This window comes from Trichogramma pretiosum, unplaced genomic scaffold (genome assembly GCF_000599845.2).
Source record: "Trichogramma pretiosum strain Unisexual culture from Peru unplaced genomic scaffold, Tpre_2.0 scaffold96, whole genome shotgun sequence".
Classification (NCBI taxonomy): domain Eukaryota; kingdom Metazoa; phylum Arthropoda; class Insecta; order Hymenoptera; family Trichogrammatidae; genus Trichogramma; species Trichogramma pretiosum.
The window spans coordinates 384,252-402,081 of record NW_019640792.1 but is presented as its reverse complement, the minus strand read 5'-3'; the positions used below and the strand labels follow the sequence as shown (position 1 = coordinate 402,081).

Genomic DNA, 17,830 nt, shown 5'->3' with positions numbered 1-17,830 from the left:
TGCATGCATTTATGGACGTGTACGTATTATAATGTACCCGCACACCTAATGATAATGCAGGACAAATATACACACACACGCGCGCGCGAATATTATATGCATAAACGTGCGCAGGGGGTCAGGAACGCGTATAACGTTACGATCTTTCGGTCTCGTGTTACATATCGAGCGACCGGTTATTATACATGCATGCATATTACATATATGTGTGTGTGCGTGTGTGTACGTCTCAAGCAGCCGCATCGATATAAGTTATAGGACCTAAACACTTTTCCCACGGAAGTCTTGCACCGAACACCGTTATTATTATAAAACCGTCGCGAGAAATATACGATTACTCCCTTGACGTAAAAAATTTAATAAAAAAAAAAAGTAATAATGTTACTCGTATACCATTCTCGCGCGAATTTTTGACAAATTTTTCACTTGCAGCAATTCGTCACGGACTGCATACAATACGAATTTAAATGATTAAATAAAATACCGGCTCAGCGCAGGGCGATGATAAATCGCAATCAACTCTCGGTTCGCGTGCCCGATCGGATGTAGTAAAAGTTCGCGAGCGATGACAATTCGTAAATCAACGATTATTATTTTCGAACGCGTCATTTTACAAAAAAAGTAACGACGATTCATTTAAAAAAAAACATCGAGATCCGCGCGTACGACTCGCTAATTGATGTCTATCGGTGTTTTGTATAGCACAGTATAATATCAGAGAGATCCGCGCGTCTTATCTCGGCTCGAAGTATATAGACTCGGATTTGCGATCGTGTTCTCTTCCCCCCCTCTTCGTTTGGCGCGCAGACACACCTCGCGTGTATCGTCTGTGCGTGGATGTGCGGCTGACTACTACGGAGTATAGTGTGTATGCATAAGGGCGAGCGCTGGCGAAGGGAGAGGGAGGGGGGAGCAGCGAGTCTAAAAAAAATTTCGCGGCGTGCTATACACCGGCTGCGATTGGCGAACGCAAAATTTCACGTTTGTATAGTCACACACGCGCTATATAGTATACACACAGCTGCAGCGTGCTTACTATACTACTATATGCGAGACACGCCGGTTTTCCGAGACTGTGGTGCCGTCTCCCGCCGCCGCCGCCGCCGCCGCCGATATAGCTGCCTGCCACCAGCAGCCAGTTTCGCGCTCCGATCTGCCGTGTGCAGAGACCGCTGCCAATATATATTGAGAGTAGTAGTGAGTTTCGCGCAGCGGCGACGGCATCATCGTCGCATCGCCATCGTGTATCGTGTCTCTCTCGTTCCGGTTATCATCCGCGTGCGTGATGACGATGTATCATTGATGTCTCTCTCTCTCTCTCTCTTTGTACACCCGAAGACGCGCGTGTGTGCATTAAAAATGTGCGATTACAACGAGGAGGGAAAATCTGCGCCCGGTGCTCGTTAATAATATATCGATGAGATGTAACAGTGGGCGCATCGATACATACAGTCGAGAGCCGCGGTGATAACGACATTTATCGCGTTGCCTTTTGCGCGCTATACGCTCCCGTGTGTGTGTCTCTCTCTCTCGCTCTATCTCGTCATTTTTCGCTGAAATTGTCGCCGTCGTTGTTTCTCGTATACTTCGTACAGTTTTGTGGATGGTTTTTGTTTGTTTGTGAGTTTCGTTAGTTTTTGTGTTCCGTGTATACATAAGTGCGTTTGTAAGCCGCTGTTGTGCTTCATTACAAATTAACAGCGATACATCAATAAGATACGAGTTGAAAAAAATACACAGCAACGACAACAAAGTCGAGATGAAGGAGCGCATCGATTATGGTGGTGGTGATCGCAGTAGTGTCAGTGGTGGTGGTTGTGCTGCTGCGGCTGCCGCGGTACAGGATGCTGTTGCTCACGATGCTGCAGCAGGAGTCGGCAACAACGACGACGAGGATCATCAAGATCCCGACTCCGATGCCTCCATCAGTTGGGAAGAATTTATAGGTACGAATATATATAATAATGTATCCTTCCCTCCTTCGCATCGGCCTTTTTCTTTTATTTACTCGCGAACGCGCGCGCGATATATGTGTAAGTATTGTGTATAAAGACGCCTACGATGTATACTGCATTTTGTGCATATACGTATAGATATTTACGTGCTTTTTTGCATACATGTAACGAGCGACGACGACGACGACGACGATGACGATGCATGATAAATCACGTGTGCGTGACTTTTTTTTACACTATTTTGCGTATATTATACTATACGCACACGCGGGCGTCTTTATCTCGCGATAAAGCGAGCGAAATAATACGAAAAAGAAGAGAGAGAAAATCGCGTCGCGAAGAATGACAGGCAGTGTTTAACGAAAAAATATATAACGAGTCCGTGCAAACACTCCGCGTATGATGTACGTACGTATCGTTAATGGTGCGCGTGTCGTGTGCGAAAAGGCTTTATTTCTTTAATTATCGAAATTGACGGTTGACACGACAGCAGCAGCACGCGGGAATTACCGCGATTCTGATTCCCGATCGATTGGAAGAGAGAAAGAAAGCGATTAACCGATAACCGATTGTTTAAAATTCAAAATTTTCGAACGCGCTGTGTCCGTCTACTTAAGTGGGCGTTCGATGATATACGTCAGCGAGAATCCGTTAACTACTCCACTACTCTTTTTCTAACGCGTATAATTGCTGTATAATGCGAATCCATCGAGTGTCTGTTATAAACACTCGATTTGGCTCGAATCCGTTAAACGAGTCGGGCAAACACATCGTCGTTTGTTTGTCATTAAATAAATACATCGTGCGCTCGTTTGTCGCTCGAGCTCTCGTTACATTTGCTACTACTCTTCGCGCTTAATGGAGTCGAGTAGAGGAAAATCAAAAAAATGAGTATGAGTAGAAAAAAAAACGATAATGCGTATATAGCGATGTAATTAGCGAAAATTGCAAATGTATCGCTTTAGGTATACCTTCGGTGTGTGTGTATATAAGAGTCGAAGGACTTGACTCATCGCGAGACGACCATTGCACATGGCGAGCAGCACACCCATACAGTTCTATATACAGTGGCTATATAATACATTTCGAGAACCGATGAAGTCCTAATGGTAAGTTCGCCGTGGCGCCCCTCTTGAAAACGCATTGATTCATACTTTTTCAGCTCGCATACGCGCACGCACACATTTAATAGCTATATACTATGCGCGTTCACGAATGTTTATGCGTATATTATCTATGTAACGTTAAAGACGCGCACATATAGAAAGAGGGAGAGAGAGAAGCATATATATATATGGAGCCGCACAGCGCATTATTATTGCTAAAACGCAGTCGGGGGGCACACGCATGAAATTCGCCGTATTTATTCCGTATGTAAGATGCGCGTCGTCCGGCATCCCAAAGAAGGGCGCGTTTACGAATATTACAATGGCCTTATAGTGCGACGAGCTTTGTGTGTCTATATAGCGTGGCTTATGTGTCCATGTGCGTCCGTCTCCTCGAGCGAGAGCAAATGCACGGCTCTCGCCTGTGTGTTTGTGTGCAAGGATATAACAAAGGCTAACGACCACACGGAGAGGGGAGCAGCAGCAGCAGCAACGACTCGTCTCTCTCTCTCTCTCTCTCTCTCTCTCTTACTACGATGAGCGAACACCTAAAATTTCGCGTAAAAAAGTTCATCCTGGGCTTCGTCGTCGTTTCGCGCGCGCCCGTGCGTTTTTTCTTAGAAAATTGTTATAATGCCCATGCGAACGCGCGTCGTTGCTGCACACGGCGGTGTGTGGTGGCGGCGGATCAGAACGTACACACGTTCTTCGGAGTCGTTTTTATTACCGTTTCGTTACGATTCGAGTTCTGCAGAGTGCAGATTTTTAGCCGGAATTTGACGAAACGGAAACGAGCCAGAGAACGAGAGAGATAGAGAGAGAGCAGCATAGCAAGCAAGCGCGCGATGTGCTGGTGTGCGAGTACGTGTGCTTACTTATTTGAAAAAGAAGCAAACGAAGAAGATATCGCGGATATAGACATGGCGAGGCGAGGCAAAACGCAGAAGAGTAACAGAGATAGAGAGAGAATACGAGGTTTAATTATCGAGATAGCGCTTATATACATACGCGATGTATAAAGTGCAGGCGCGGCATAGAGCAGCAGCAGCAGCAGCATCGCGTACATATTATAGAACATGCATGTGTGTTGTACGCCAAAAGGCGAAAGTGACTCGCGCTGACGTATTTATATAAAAGGTTCTCGGCTTGGACGAAAGAGAGAGAGAGAGAGAGAAAGAGAGAAGAGAGAAAAGAAAAGAAGATGGATTTTATCAGCTTTTGCCTTGGCCTTTGAAGATGATGATGGCTCTCGCGCGCGCGCGCGCGAGTCGTGCCACAGCCGCAGCAGCAACGCGAGGCACTGCAGCAGACTCGCCACTGCAGCGCTTCAAGAACAAGTGCGAGCCGTTGAATCGCTCCAAGTCTCTCTCTGTCTCTCTCTCTCTCTCTTTTATCCGAGACAGAGAGCGATTTTATAAGTGTATAGCGCCGTTCGGCGTCTGCTTGCTGCTGCTGCTGCTGCCGTCGCTAAGGCTGAGGCTGCATCGATTCCGAGGTCTCGATTCTTATTTTTTTATTGACCCTTCGGTGATATTTTTATGTAAAGATTCGCGCGAGTAAAACGAACGATATACATACGTATATTGTAGTATATAATAAATATATATGTGTGTGAGCGAGGCGTGCATAATATCGCGTATATATATGCATGCGCCTGGAGTTTTATTCGTATCGAACGTTTTGCGCACAAGTGGGAGTTCTTAGGAAAATTACTTTGGATATCGGCGAGAGAGAGAGAGAGAGAGAGACTGCACCGGAGCTTGGTGCACGTACAAAGAGAGCTTTGATTTGATTTTTTTTCTCTCTTTCAAACTTGACATTACGTACGCGAGTATAAATTTTTTGCTCATTCACACGAGGAGCTAATGTACGTTTGCCCTATATGTAAGTGTGTAAAGCTGCCTCTGCGTCGAGTCGTCGTCGTTATACTGCTGTTTCTGCCGCTGTTATTGCCATGTTATTGTTTGCCTCTCGAGTACGTACAATATGTTATAATCGAATAAAGGCACAGGTGAGCAGACCGCGACGACAAGGTCGGGCCGCGCGCGCGCGCGACTCTCTCGAGCTCGTATCTCATTATCCGCTTACGCGTTATAAGCTTTTTTTGTTTCGCGTAAAAAGCAAGAGAAAAGAATGTTCGTAATGGTACTATAGCGAGTTTGGCTAGCCTAATAGAATGCATAATTCATCGATGAAATTATATTCTCCTCCTCTCGTCTTTTGTTTCTCTCTCTCTCTCTTTCTTTTCGATCGTAGCCAATTTGCGCTTGCAGAGTCAACAATCAAAGTCTCTCTCTCTGCCCACGAGTGCATAAATCTATACATTCGTGCCCGGAGATTCGATCCTCCAGCGTGCAGATGCGTATATACTACTTATTATTATAGGCGAGTCTCGGAGCTCGTCGACCCAAATAGCGCAAAACCTGCACTGCAGCCGCCGCCGCCGACGAGCGCGTCTCGAAAAATGGAAAATTTCTCAATTGAAAATGCCATAAATCCCCCCGCCGCGCGCGCGCGCGCGAGTTAACCGCCTCGCGTAAGCGGCGCATTAAAGAAAGAGAGAGAGAGAGAAAAGAAATAACAACGAAGTTGATATTGAAGGCGCTCGCGCATACACACACGCACGCTCGCAAGTGCAAGATAAGTGATTTATTCACAAAGCTAATAATATCGCGGAAGTAGTCTCTCTCGGTCAGCTTTTAAATCAAAAAGAGAAAAGCTTTCCTGCGCGAGATCTCCCACATCAAATGTCGATGTTTATGCGTTCGCTCGCGTGTAAGCGTCCACTGTAATATGTGCCGCTGCGGCCTATAGGTGCGCACCGAATCAGGCCAAATACTTTTTCATTTTTTTCTTTTCTAAACGTCTCTCGTATATATACGTAAGGGAATCGAGAGGACGACGTAGTGGAAGAAGAAAAAATTGAAATAATGAAAATGCAATTGGAAAATATTACGGTGGGCACAGAGAATTATGTTAGTGGGTTAATACCGCGCGTGGTGCATGGTGGTGGACTGCCTCGGTGCAGTGTGTGTGTGATCAAGCTCACTATGTGTACGAAAGAGTCGTCGACGAGTGTTGCGTGGTGATACGCTTGTAAGATTGCAGTAATTGCCCGTGCTTACACTCGTAGAAAAGAAAAAGAAAAGTACGTTTTATGTCATTTTTGTCGTCGACTATGGGTCAGCGAATGTGTCTCCTTCGCAGCGAGCAAATGATGCAACGCATCGTAAACGCATGAGCCCAATTGCAATACACATTATAATAAGTGTAATATAATAAATAGGTACTCGCGATGACATGCGAGATTTCATTGCGTCGAACGCGACGATTGAGCCATTGTCAATTTTTCGACATTGTTTTTGTATGGAATATGGAAGTATATCATTCAGCATATCGAGCACTCTTACATCTGGACATTGCGTGCTAGTCCAGCAACGATACGAGCGAAAAAGTTTTCCTAATTCCGATGTCCGCAACGTCTCGCTATATATAATGCGTAATTTTGCCTTGGCCTCACACGCACGCCTTTTCTCGTGCAACAGCTCAATGAATGCCGTCGACGCTCGCGTTGAATAAACATTATTTTCAAAGCGTTTCATCGGGGCCGCACGGGTAGAGGGGACAGAGGAGGATATTTTTAAAGAGACTCCACCCGCGCTAACGCGCGACAACAACAGCTGAGACTCGCAGACACGATCATTGCCGCGTGTTTATACGGTTCATTGCACTTTCGCGAACGTAACATGTACTTCGAGATATATATATATAACGCGCACGACTGTATCGAACAAATTAATAGCGCATTACGAGGAGATGAAAGTGTCGTATCTCGGGGGTCATTTGTTTCGAACGGTGCACGGCGCGCCGATAAGCTCGCACTCGCTCGCGAGACTTTTCATTTCAAAGAGTTGCAATATTTTCACTAATAGACGCGTTTTTTGCGTCAATCGCTGCCAGCGATTCCCCTATTGCACAGCACGATGACGATATTCTTGATTCTCGGACTCTCTATTTAATACGTTCACGATTCATTTTTCATTCATTAGCACACCCAGCTAAGCTATATCTATGGTAGAGAGAGAGTGCAGCCTCAATTTTTCCGTCTTCTATTATACGTACGTGATAATTTAATAAAAGGGCATTCCGATCGGATCGCGCCTACGCTCCTCTGCAGGCAGTATACACACTCAGCAACTGTATACGAGCAATTCTATGAAAAATCCTATGAAAAATGAAAATGGAGCCTACGATTGGAAATTAAAATTTTTGTCACTTGACACGGAATTATAGGTGTAACTCTTATCGATTTAAGCTATAGGTTTTACTTTATAGATTGATGCCTTACAACGGATGCTTGAATTGAACAAAAAGTAATTAAAAACTTCATGGCACAGATTAGTGTGAAAAAGTTTTAATTTAAAACATATCAATATGAATATAATTATGAATGTGAGAAAACTTTTTTGAAGTATTTGATTTTATAGGACTAAAACATTTCTCGAAGATATTGTCACCAAACTAGACTTGTAACTTGATTCTTAACCATTATTACCAATATTAATTTTCCTTACATAACTTAAATTTTTAATATATAATATATAATAATTCATATAATTTTATAGTTCCATAAAATCAATTAAAGTATCGAGAAAATTTTCAATAGACCTCACTTGGGATTCTGTTTTTGTATTACCTACCCCAATTTCATTAACGGGAGGATAACAATACAATCGGGTACAAGTGATATATTTGGATGGGTCATTTGATGGAATTTCTGAAGAATCAAAAGTAAAATCCAAAGAATTGAATAGTTCTTTAAGATTATCTACCACATTTTCTACACCATTATCAAGCTGATTCTGAGACGACATATCTCTTAGTACTTTTAATGTAGTCAAAACTTCACCTTGCCTCTCTTCAAATATATCAGTGTATGCTGTATAAAAGTTGATGAAGTTTAAACCCCAATTTATTGGAGAAATTTGAATGTTCTCCTTGCGTAAAACAGATAATTTCGAATATTTTTTTCCTATTAATTTTGCAATACTTGCATCCATTTTTTCCATTTCCTTTTCAGTTAATTCTCTATTATTAACAAAACAGCTATCCGATACGAGATGAGAAATTTTGGCCAACATTTCTTCTGCAGCTTTGTGCTTTGCTTCTTTTTTCGTTAGAGCAATTCCAACTCCACGGAAAGTAGAAACTGTACATACAACAGTATATATCTTGGCATGAGCGGGCCCAACTGTATCAATTGTTTCATATTTAAGATCTTTTAAATGATTAATAGCACACAGGTCCTGGGAAATAGAAAATGTTAAGTAAGGAAAAAATTAATTCAATAACTTCGGAAAAATAATTTAAAATAATATTTACCATCAAATGGCCAACTGCATTGTAAAAGGGCTTGTCTAATGGTAATTGAGTGGAATTAGGTAAGTCAATTGCTTGGGGAGTGCGAACGGGTGATTCAGTGACACTTGAAAGCAATTGTGGCAAGTTGTTACGTTCAGCTATTTTTTGTAACAAAGCTCTTGCAGCATTATGTTTGGCATCTAGTTTGCTTCTGCCTGTTGCTTCGGCTTTTAATCCATCACACGAGACTCTAACTGTGAATGTACTGCTACCAGAACCACCATCATAGATAAGTTGGAAATTGGGGAACAAACGTTTCCTACTCATTATTTCTGTTAATAAAGTAATTGGTGTCTTTGTTTGTTTATTTGATAGATTCATAGCTGAAATTAAAATGAATAAATTAAAAATGAAATTGAAATGACCGAAAAATTGCCTGGTCACATTACGAACTTTACAAGTGTAATCGATAGTGAGCTGAGATGAAAATTTTATACAATTGCACTGTGTTCTCAGCCAAAAGGCCGAGATGAACTTGGCGAGGCTCGATCGTCTAATCGCGATACCTAGCTGGTTAAAAGTATAAATTTTTACACACTTTCTTTTGCTGAAAAATTGCCTAATCACATTACAAGCTTTAAAAGGGATGTGGAGGATAAATGTACCTGTTATCGCGCACTACTCAGTTTTCGGAAACTTTTAAGTTTAAGTTGAAAAAATAACCCTGTAATTAATTTTATTATTCGAATTATTCATAAATAAATTATGATACGCAAATACTTAGAGATTTTTTTACTAAAATATTACGTATTCTAGCAGTGTCAGTGAGAATCTGTATATTTATGTCGTGTCGAACACGTGGTCAGGCACACCATAATAAGAGCTTAGATAGTTAAAAATTCTTTGTTCTGAACATTGATTTATTTGAACTAAATAAATTAAAACTAACTAAATATATTGGTAGTGACGCGGTCGCACGCATGTACCACCGACTCATCTAGTCGAATCAAGTACCCGTTATCCGCTGTTTCTTGAGAGTTGCTGATTTGTACTCAATTATGTCCCCAACATCCTTAATTCAAATGATTTAAAATTGTTGATTAAAAGAATATTCATTCAGTTCCAGTAAACCAGTACTTAGAACTAAGAATTTACTTTTCAGCGTAAAAGTATAATTATATATAAAATAATTTAATTGCTTCTTGAATAATAATAGTGAAATTTTCGTTCAAACAATTTTTATCAATTTAAAATAAGTATAAATACTTTAAACACAACTTACCGATTGTAGTAATGTAGGTGCAGCTGAAGAATAAATAAAAAAGCGATGACGCAGGTGAATGGCAAAACGACCTGTTTTGATCGAGTGATCGATGATGAATGAAGGTACTAAAATTAATTAGAGACATTACAGCTTTGGTTCAAGGGGTCGCATTTAAATAAAGTAACCTAGTATATGAGGACAATGTATGAATAGATAAATTTTTGATTTGATTGTAAACAATATATTCATAAATAATCTTGACAATACCTCTTGAACACTGAACATGTGCTCATTCAAACAAATTATTTTGAGTGTTGTCTTTCACAGTTTCATGATACAAGAATACTACCAAAAGAAAAATTTTACTTGATAATTATTTACTGTGACATTAAATAGAAGAATCCATTTAGACACCGAAATGGATAAAAGTGATAAGGAATCTGGGACAGTCACTGCAAAAGATAACTTGAGTGAACACGAAATCGTTATTTCAAATGGCAAAAGCTACGTTAGTGATATTTGTCGAGATTCATTTACACAAAAGCCAAATTCGATGAGAGACCAAAAGATAGTTCATAATAATCAAAGAGATTACGCATCCGACAACGGTGAGAAGAAATTTGAACAAAAATCAGATTTGTTGGTGAACCAAAAGACAATACAAAATGGTTGCAAAGATTTCGCATGCAACAATTGCGAGAAGAAATTCGGAGAACGAGATAATTTGATCAAACATCAAAAAGTAGTCCACGAAGGTAAAAAAAATCACGAATGTAACAAGTGCAAGCAGAAATTTGAAAAAAAATGGTACTTGCTTATCCACCAAAAGACAGTTCACGAGGGTCGGAAAGATTTTGCATGTGACAAGTGCGAGAAAAAATTTGGACTGAAACAGAATTTTCTCAGACACCAAATGACAGTTCACAAACGTCGCAAAGATTATGCTTGTAACCAGTGCGAGAAGAAATTTGAAAAAAAATCGGATTTGTTAAAGCACCAAAGGACAGTACACGAATGGCGCAAAGATTACGCGTGCGACAAGTGTGAGAAGAAATATACACAGAAACATAATTTGCTTATCCACCACAAGACTATACACGAAAATTGCAAAGATTTCGCATGCGACAAATGCGAAAAAAAATTTGGAGAAAAATCTAAATTAATCAAACACCAACAGGCAGTCCACGAAAATCGCACAGATTACCAATGTGACAAGTGCGCGAAGAAATTTACACAAAAATCGCATTGGCTTATACACCAAAAAGCAGTACACGAAGGTCGTAAAAACTACGCATGTGACAAGTGCGAAAGGAAATTCGGGTACAAATCGAAGTTGATCAGACACCAAAAAACCGTTCATGAAGTTTGCAAAGATTACGAATGCGATGACTGCAAAAAGACATTTGGAACTAAAAGCATTTTGGTGAGACACCAAAAAGCAATGCACGGAGGCCTCAGAGATTACGCATGCGACAAATGCGAAAAAAAATTTGGACGAAAATCGAGTTTGATCTTGCATCTGAGGGTTCACGAAGCAGTACGCGAAGATCGCAAAGATTATGCAAAATTCAGAGATCCAAAAAATTTTATCAGCCACCAAAAGGCATTACATGATGGTCGCATAAATTTCGCATGTAATAAGAACGAAGAGGCATTTGAGAATCAAGACAACACGATTAAACACCAAAAAACAGTCAATGAAAGCAATTTAATAAGGCACCAAGAATTAACTTATGAATGTCGCAAAGATGACGCAAGCAACGAAAGCGAAAAGACATCTGGGCCTCCATCGATCTCGATCAGACGAAGAAAAAAAGCCAAGAAAATTCGCAAAGATAAATTTTTCGACAGGTGCTATAATTGTCTGGTTTGCAGATACAATCGATTTTTGTCCTCGCAACTAATAAACCTGAAGAAATTTTAACGCCTTTTCTCAATCTTTAGTCAGTATAAGGAGTAGCGTATAATCTTGCGAGAGGATAATCAATTTCTTATTCCATAAATAATTATTTATTTATACTAATGACTCGAACTTATTTTGTTCGTATCCATCAAATACAATAATACTATAAGTTTGTTTTAAAATGGATTTTTAAAATAAATTCATTTTAAATAAAAAAAAAATAATAATTTAGATATTTGTTCAAAAAAAAGCAGGGTTAATCGAACCCTGACATACCTCAATTTTGTGCCTCTTATCATTACATTTTTATTCACTATCGCGAACTAGATCACGCTAAATTTCGAATTTTTCGGCAGTTTTGGTTCCTACCTTTTCATGCAACGATCGGCCAAGTGTTTTTTTGCGGATGGTAAACGTTCAATCGACTACTTCATTTTTGACAAACCTCACGTAATAGTTTGTGAAGTCGATCAAACTCGTCAAAAGATTTTGATAAATTTACTGACCGATTAATTACATTTCCTAAGAGCGAAACACTTCACTTGAACTTATATTATTCACGCATTATTTTAAGGAAACGTAGTTGATTTTTTTTGGTATTTGGCATCCCACAACCAAAATAATCGAAGGACAATTTCGGCTATATCAAATACGGAACTAGCGAAATATAAAGGCAAAATTTTTTAAAGTCTCGAACTCAAAAATAGCTATGTAAGTCCAGTACGCGCACAAATTAAAAAAAAGTTTGATCACGATTTAAGTCTCTAAAAACGCGGATTCTTTTATAGAATTGCTCATATAAGTTTTGCACATTCTGCCTGTTCTTTCTCTATCTTTCTTTTGCTCTCTTTCATACATGTATGCGTATGTACTTGGTTCACTGACCTTCGCTGGTCGCCACCGCCACCGTCGCCGTCGCCTTGCTGCGCTCTCGCGATCGTATGCTGCTGCTCCAGAGCAGTCTCTCGGCTGTTGCACGCAGCAGCAGCAGCAGCAGCAGCAGCAGCAGCTGTGTTAATATATAGTGCGTATACTCGCACGAGTTGCCGCTGCTTCCAATCGACGCGTGCTAATTTTTTGTCGGTCTGTGCAACAATTTTTTCTCTTCCTCTCTCTTTCTTTCTCGTTGTAGTCTACGCGCACCGATTTATTTATTAATTCCTTCTTTTGGTCGACAAAAATGTGGGATTTCCTCGGGTGCGGGGACCGCAAGCACAAATTTCGTCGATGTTGCGTTCGACGTTCCTGCGTTTCCGCTCTGATAACGATACATTACGATTGAAAAAATCAGACACGTATTTGACACTCTCGACGCAGCAGATCGAGGCTGTTATTTTGGCAAGTAATAAAGGTACGAAAGTAACGTAGGTCGGAAGAGAGAGAGAGAAAACAATCTTTCATTTTCGATTTACATTTTGACTTTGAACTTGAGAATTTCTCTCTATGTGCATTGCAAGATTCGCGTCGATGTTGGCGCGAAAAACGTTCCGAGTTTCTTCCGCGATCGCCGCGATGCATATTACACTCGGAATAGTGTGCGTGTGCGCACTCGCGTGCGTATTTATTTTAATATACACTTATCCGACCACATAACTCGATATATATAAGTGTACAATATTTGCGTATGTACCCGAGGTAAGTATGTGGAATAGAAAAGAAAACGAACGAAATGCAAAACCGCACCGATATATATATATCGTTCTGAATCTAGATTCTTGCCGTGTAATTAACGCCTGTATGCATACTGTATGCGTTTCTAATTGAAAAATGCAGTAAAAACACTTTGATGCAATTAAAAGGAAAATAAAAACACGGCATATCTTCTTTTTTTCTTTTCGCGTATTATGCGCCATTCAGCCGTCGCGCATAATTTTGCTTGGACGACGCGAGCAATTTGTCAGGCCTTTCCTCGCGCGCGCGCGCGCCATTGAAATCATCGTAGGCCGAGCAGAGTTAAAGAGAAAAAAAGGAGGACAAAAAAATGTGTTTACAAATTAGCGCTGCACGGTCGATCGATTCCCTGCAAAATACGTGTAGGTCTTAACTTATAATTTTTGCGTTTCGAGGTAAATAAAAGGCCGGCCGCCTCGTCGCTTCTGCGGAAATCAATCGTCGTTCGTTGAGCAATAAACTCGCAACACATTTTCCTTTGTTTATATTGTTATAATCTTTATTACTTCCATGACTGTTTGTGTGTCGATAGATCCTGAAAAGAAAAAATTGTATTATATGTATAGAATTTCTTTGCTCTTTGCGGGACACAATGTGCGCGCAAATCTCGCGCAGTGCTGTGTGTATATCTCGCTCGCTCGCGAGTCACTCTCGCGTTGTTTAAAAGCGCCTTTATCTAATCATTTTTTGCACTCCGTCGCGGCTCTTATCTGCAGTATATATGCGAACAGCAGCCGTCTCGCTATCGGGCCCTGTCTTGTCCATTATCGGCTTGAGTATACTGTATATTACGAGTGTGCGTGCATTCTCGAACACGCATACAGGCGCACAACTTCCCTTATTTCTTATTTATGCACTCTTATCTTTTTCTAATGCGTACTTGCGCATCAATATCGCTTGTTGTCTCACGTTTGACCATTGGGTAAGAGATTTTTTGGGCTGGATTACGCAAAGGTTATATTTCAACAGCGTTTTTGTTATTCTTAAAATTTTCTCTCTCTCTCTCAATCGATGAAGTACAGCCGTACACGCTCGCAATTTATTTTACATTTTTCGTCAACCAGCTGCGCACCGATAAAAGATAAAATACGAAGGAGACGTGTTTTTTTGTCTCGGGGCAAAGCTCATACTATATTGGCATTGTCGCTGCTCTCTCCCTTATCAATTTTACCTCGGCGAATCGAAACGGCCTATTAACCCAGATCTCTCGTGGATGCAGCACACTGGTTTTTGTCTCTGCCTTCGCGCTGGCGCCGCCCAAGCGCATAAGTAAAACTTTTGGCGCGTCTCGTTTGCTCGCTCACGCGCTTATCAGGTGTGGAAACCTGCACTTGAGTCCAGTGGATCCAATGTTAACTTCTTCCTTTTTTTGTTTAACGGGTCGATCAAAGTCTTTCGAACGTATTTTGGACCGCTTAAATCGAATTTTTTTGAGTGGACAATTGTTTATAAGATTTTAATGAATAAATCATTACGTAGTAGCAATAAAATTATTTTTATAATTTAATTATGGAAACTCGATAGTTCAAGTTTATATGATTCAAATTTTCAATTTTCATACTTCTTTATAACATGAAATCAAATGATCAGAGTTATTTCTGTGAGAAGTTCTTTGAAATTTTCATTCGTTCATTTTATTCAAAAAAAATCACCCATCAATACTAAAAGTTGATGCTCGGTATCATTAATTACAATATCACGATAAATTATGCATCATCATGCATATCATTTATAAATAATTTACCGGTACATATAAACATATTGAATTTATGTTTGTTGCATTACAATTAATCTCCCATTCGTACATTATACAATTAACGTCTAATTAATTAGACGTTGCGGGCCCGCAGGCGTTCACTTCGTCATATCGGAAACGGTGGCGGTAGAAAATCTTCGGTTGTCTGTTCGCACAAGCGGAGTAGGTCCTCGTCATCCATACGTTCGGTAACTGTACGGCACACAACATCAGGCAAGTTTAATTTGCAATGATCAGTCATAAAAAGATCGGCTACAAATAATTCCAACTCCCGCCTCATTAAAACGTTTCCTATGTGTCTTTTGACAGTCATATTGAAGACATTATGAAGTGAGGTATGTTATATATGCCTCTCAAAATCGAGCAACCCTTTTTATAACTCATTTGGAAAATTTGATAGAGTGAGACATTTTCAGTTAGCTTAATCTTTTCTTTACTCGCAATACCAGCCGTCACAACATCACTAGACAATATATTTTGGGCTAGACGATGAACCTCGGTCCAGTCAACGCCGTATGTTGGGTTTTGTTCGCATTGTTCATATTGTTGGCGTAAGAAATCCATGACTTCTTCTTTCATATAAAAACCAAATTTATCATGAATAGATAAGTAACCAATAGTCACCATGACGAAAAATATTGCTTCTTTATCTTGTTCGATCCCTAAATTAAAAATAAAAAAATTCATTGAAATTAAATAAAAACTATTTTATAAGTAAAATGAAATGATTTACTAGTCACTGCAGGGATCAGATAATCGGTATCATTTCCTCGAACTTTCATCAAACCTTTAATCATTCTGAGTTTCATGTGTAAGTTCATTTCGTAGACGTTTGACCGCAAAAATTGTTTCATCTCGACAATGTTCAAAGGGAGAGGATAATTCTCCAATTCGGCTGGTGCAAAATTTCTGTTGAATATTTTGTTTTCGTTCAAACTGTTGAATTTTGCACCGAATTTCACGAGTGCCTCGGCGAGATCAAGATCAAAGCAAGAGACTCATGATATCTGCAAGGCAGTATCCCCGTGACAATCTTCGGGGTCTTCATAGACATTCCTGAAGAAGTTTATACGATTTTTATAAACAATCAATTATACAAACGATACAAACGACTGAAATTTTAAATTCCAAAATTTATTCATATTTGAAACGCTCTTATCTCGAAAACTATCGAGTTTAGAAAAATGTAAACACTATATACTTTTCCGTTTAACGTGGTATATTTGTTTACGAAAATCTCATTTATAACATCTTGAAAAATAAGCAGCTTAAAATACACTGTACTTGAGTACTACATGAAAAACTTGACTATATGCCCGTCGTAGGAAAAACAAACCACGGTGTGGACCTACGGGCTGATAGAAAGAACGAAGCATCTTCATAAAATTCAAAATTTGAAGCTCGCGTTGCGCTGCGTCTTGAAAAAAAACGCTCGTATATTTTTTCCGTCACATTTTAAGCACCATCCATACATAAATTAAGAATGTGTGTCCGTGTATGCGTTCCCAGCAGCAGCAATTCGTGACCGCGTATAAAGTCACAAAGATTTGCTCTCGTTTTAATTGCAATTCATCATATCGGCCGGAATTCTCGCGCCACTTGTGTCCGCAATCGTCGACGTCTCCATTCAACGCGTGCACATGCGAGCCATCCATTTAATGGTCAATGGTTTATACCAGTGGTATATATATAACGCGCCTCTCGCACGTAAATTGCTGCTGTCTGGCAGCGCGTTTAACAGTTCAATCGCGCGGGTCGCTTTAGCTTATGTACCAGCACTGGGGCTGTTTTTTTAATGCTACGCAGTCAAGCCTCACTTTCCACACCTCGACTGTATATATACCGACCTCGTGGTAGTACAGGGCAGGGAAAATTTTCATTTCACACGTTGTAACGCCGAAGCTTTACATACTCGCGCGCAACAATTGTACACAGCACGTACATACGTACGTACGTACTACACATCGTACGTGCGCTCGAGTGAAATTGCCCGAATATTTATGCGCTCGCGATCGGATTGGCTTGCACGATCGTTATACTCGCGCTGCAATTGAAAGTCTGCAGCAGCATGTGCGCGCGTGCGATAAAGTAATTAAGCTTTTTTTTCGAAACTTGCCCTCCCTCTCTCTCTCTCTTTCTCTCTGACGCGCGCATTATTTCTCGAATCGAACGTAATTCGCATCGATAACGTCCGCGAGCGCATAAATTAATTCGAGCGATACATTTTTCCCTCGGATCTTTGGCCCAGTTTTTCCGCGCACCCGCACCGTGGCTTGTATACACTGTGAAACGCAGTGCCCGCGTCGAATTCACTTATCGCCGCATGCGGTATGTATACGCCTATATACAGCTGCGCCGTCTCGACTGGATAAGGCATTCTGTGAAATCGTAACCATGCGATGCATTATATATTTATTTATATATAAAATACAGCAGCAGTGAGAGTGCGAGATATAATAAATGTATTGTACGTGCGCGTGTGTGTGCATCGAAAGCGTGAGTACGAGTGCAGTATGCGTGCTTGCGCGACTCGACCGCTGCGGAGCGCCCTGCGCGCGCGCTCGAAATCTCACGATCTCGTGCGCGGGTGATATCTGCGTGTGCAACGATTTCAAAAAAGGCGTTGACTTTTTGCCGATGCAGTTCGACTGGTCTGTGCGCCTGCGTATACGTTTATATACACATCTCGAAAATAATATTCGATTATTTGTGCGCACACGCGTGCTCCCGTGAAAGCTGGGCAGCGCGTGGCATGGAATTTTCAACTCGGATTCGAACCACTCGGACGCCACCGCGCACGGATTTTGCATTTTG

The 17,830-nt window shown here is 40.7% G+C and overlaps 3 protein-coding genes across 4 annotated transcripts in view; 1 reads left to right on the top strand and 2 right to left on the bottom strand.

Annotated features, from left to right (window-relative positions):
• Positions 1–1,157: 1,157 nt before the first annotated feature.
• Positions 1,158–17,830, top strand: part of LOC106655658 (histone-lysine N-methyltransferase, H3 lysine-79 specific-like) — a 62,225-nt gene continuing 45,552 nt past the window's right edge. For both annotated transcript variants that reach the window (XM_014376162.2, XM_014376161.2), the window contains exon 1: positions 1,158–1,946. In XM_014376162.2, the coding sequence (XP_014231648.1) occupies positions 1,760–1,946 (187 nt within the window). In that variant the 5' untranslated portion in view covers positions 1,158–1,759. The remainder of the gene's footprint in view (positions 1,947–17,830) is intronic.
• On the bottom strand, positions 7,460–9,861 carry LOC106655661 (interferon-inducible double-stranded RNA-dependent protein kinase activator A-like). Its single transcript, XM_014376166.2, has 3 exons — positions 9,705–9,861; positions 8,444–8,805; positions 7,460–8,367 (listed from the first exon to the last, which is right to left on the bottom strand). The coding sequence occupies exons 1-3, from the start codon at positions 9,829–9,831 to the stop codon at positions 7,681–7,683; spliced, it is 1,176 nt and encodes a 391-aa protein (XP_014231652.1). The 5' UTR covers positions 9,832–9,861; the 3' UTR covers positions 7,460–7,680.
• Positions 15,059–16,000, bottom strand: LOC111694659. The gene is made up of 2 exons (XM_023463583.1): positions 15,750–16,000; positions 15,059–15,678 (listed from the first exon to the last, which is right to left on the bottom strand). Exons 1-2 carry the CDS (start codon positions 15,868–15,870, stop codon positions 15,326–15,328), a joined length of 474 nt encoding a protein of 157 aa, XP_023319351.1. The 5' UTR covers positions 15,871–16,000; the 3' UTR covers positions 15,059–15,325.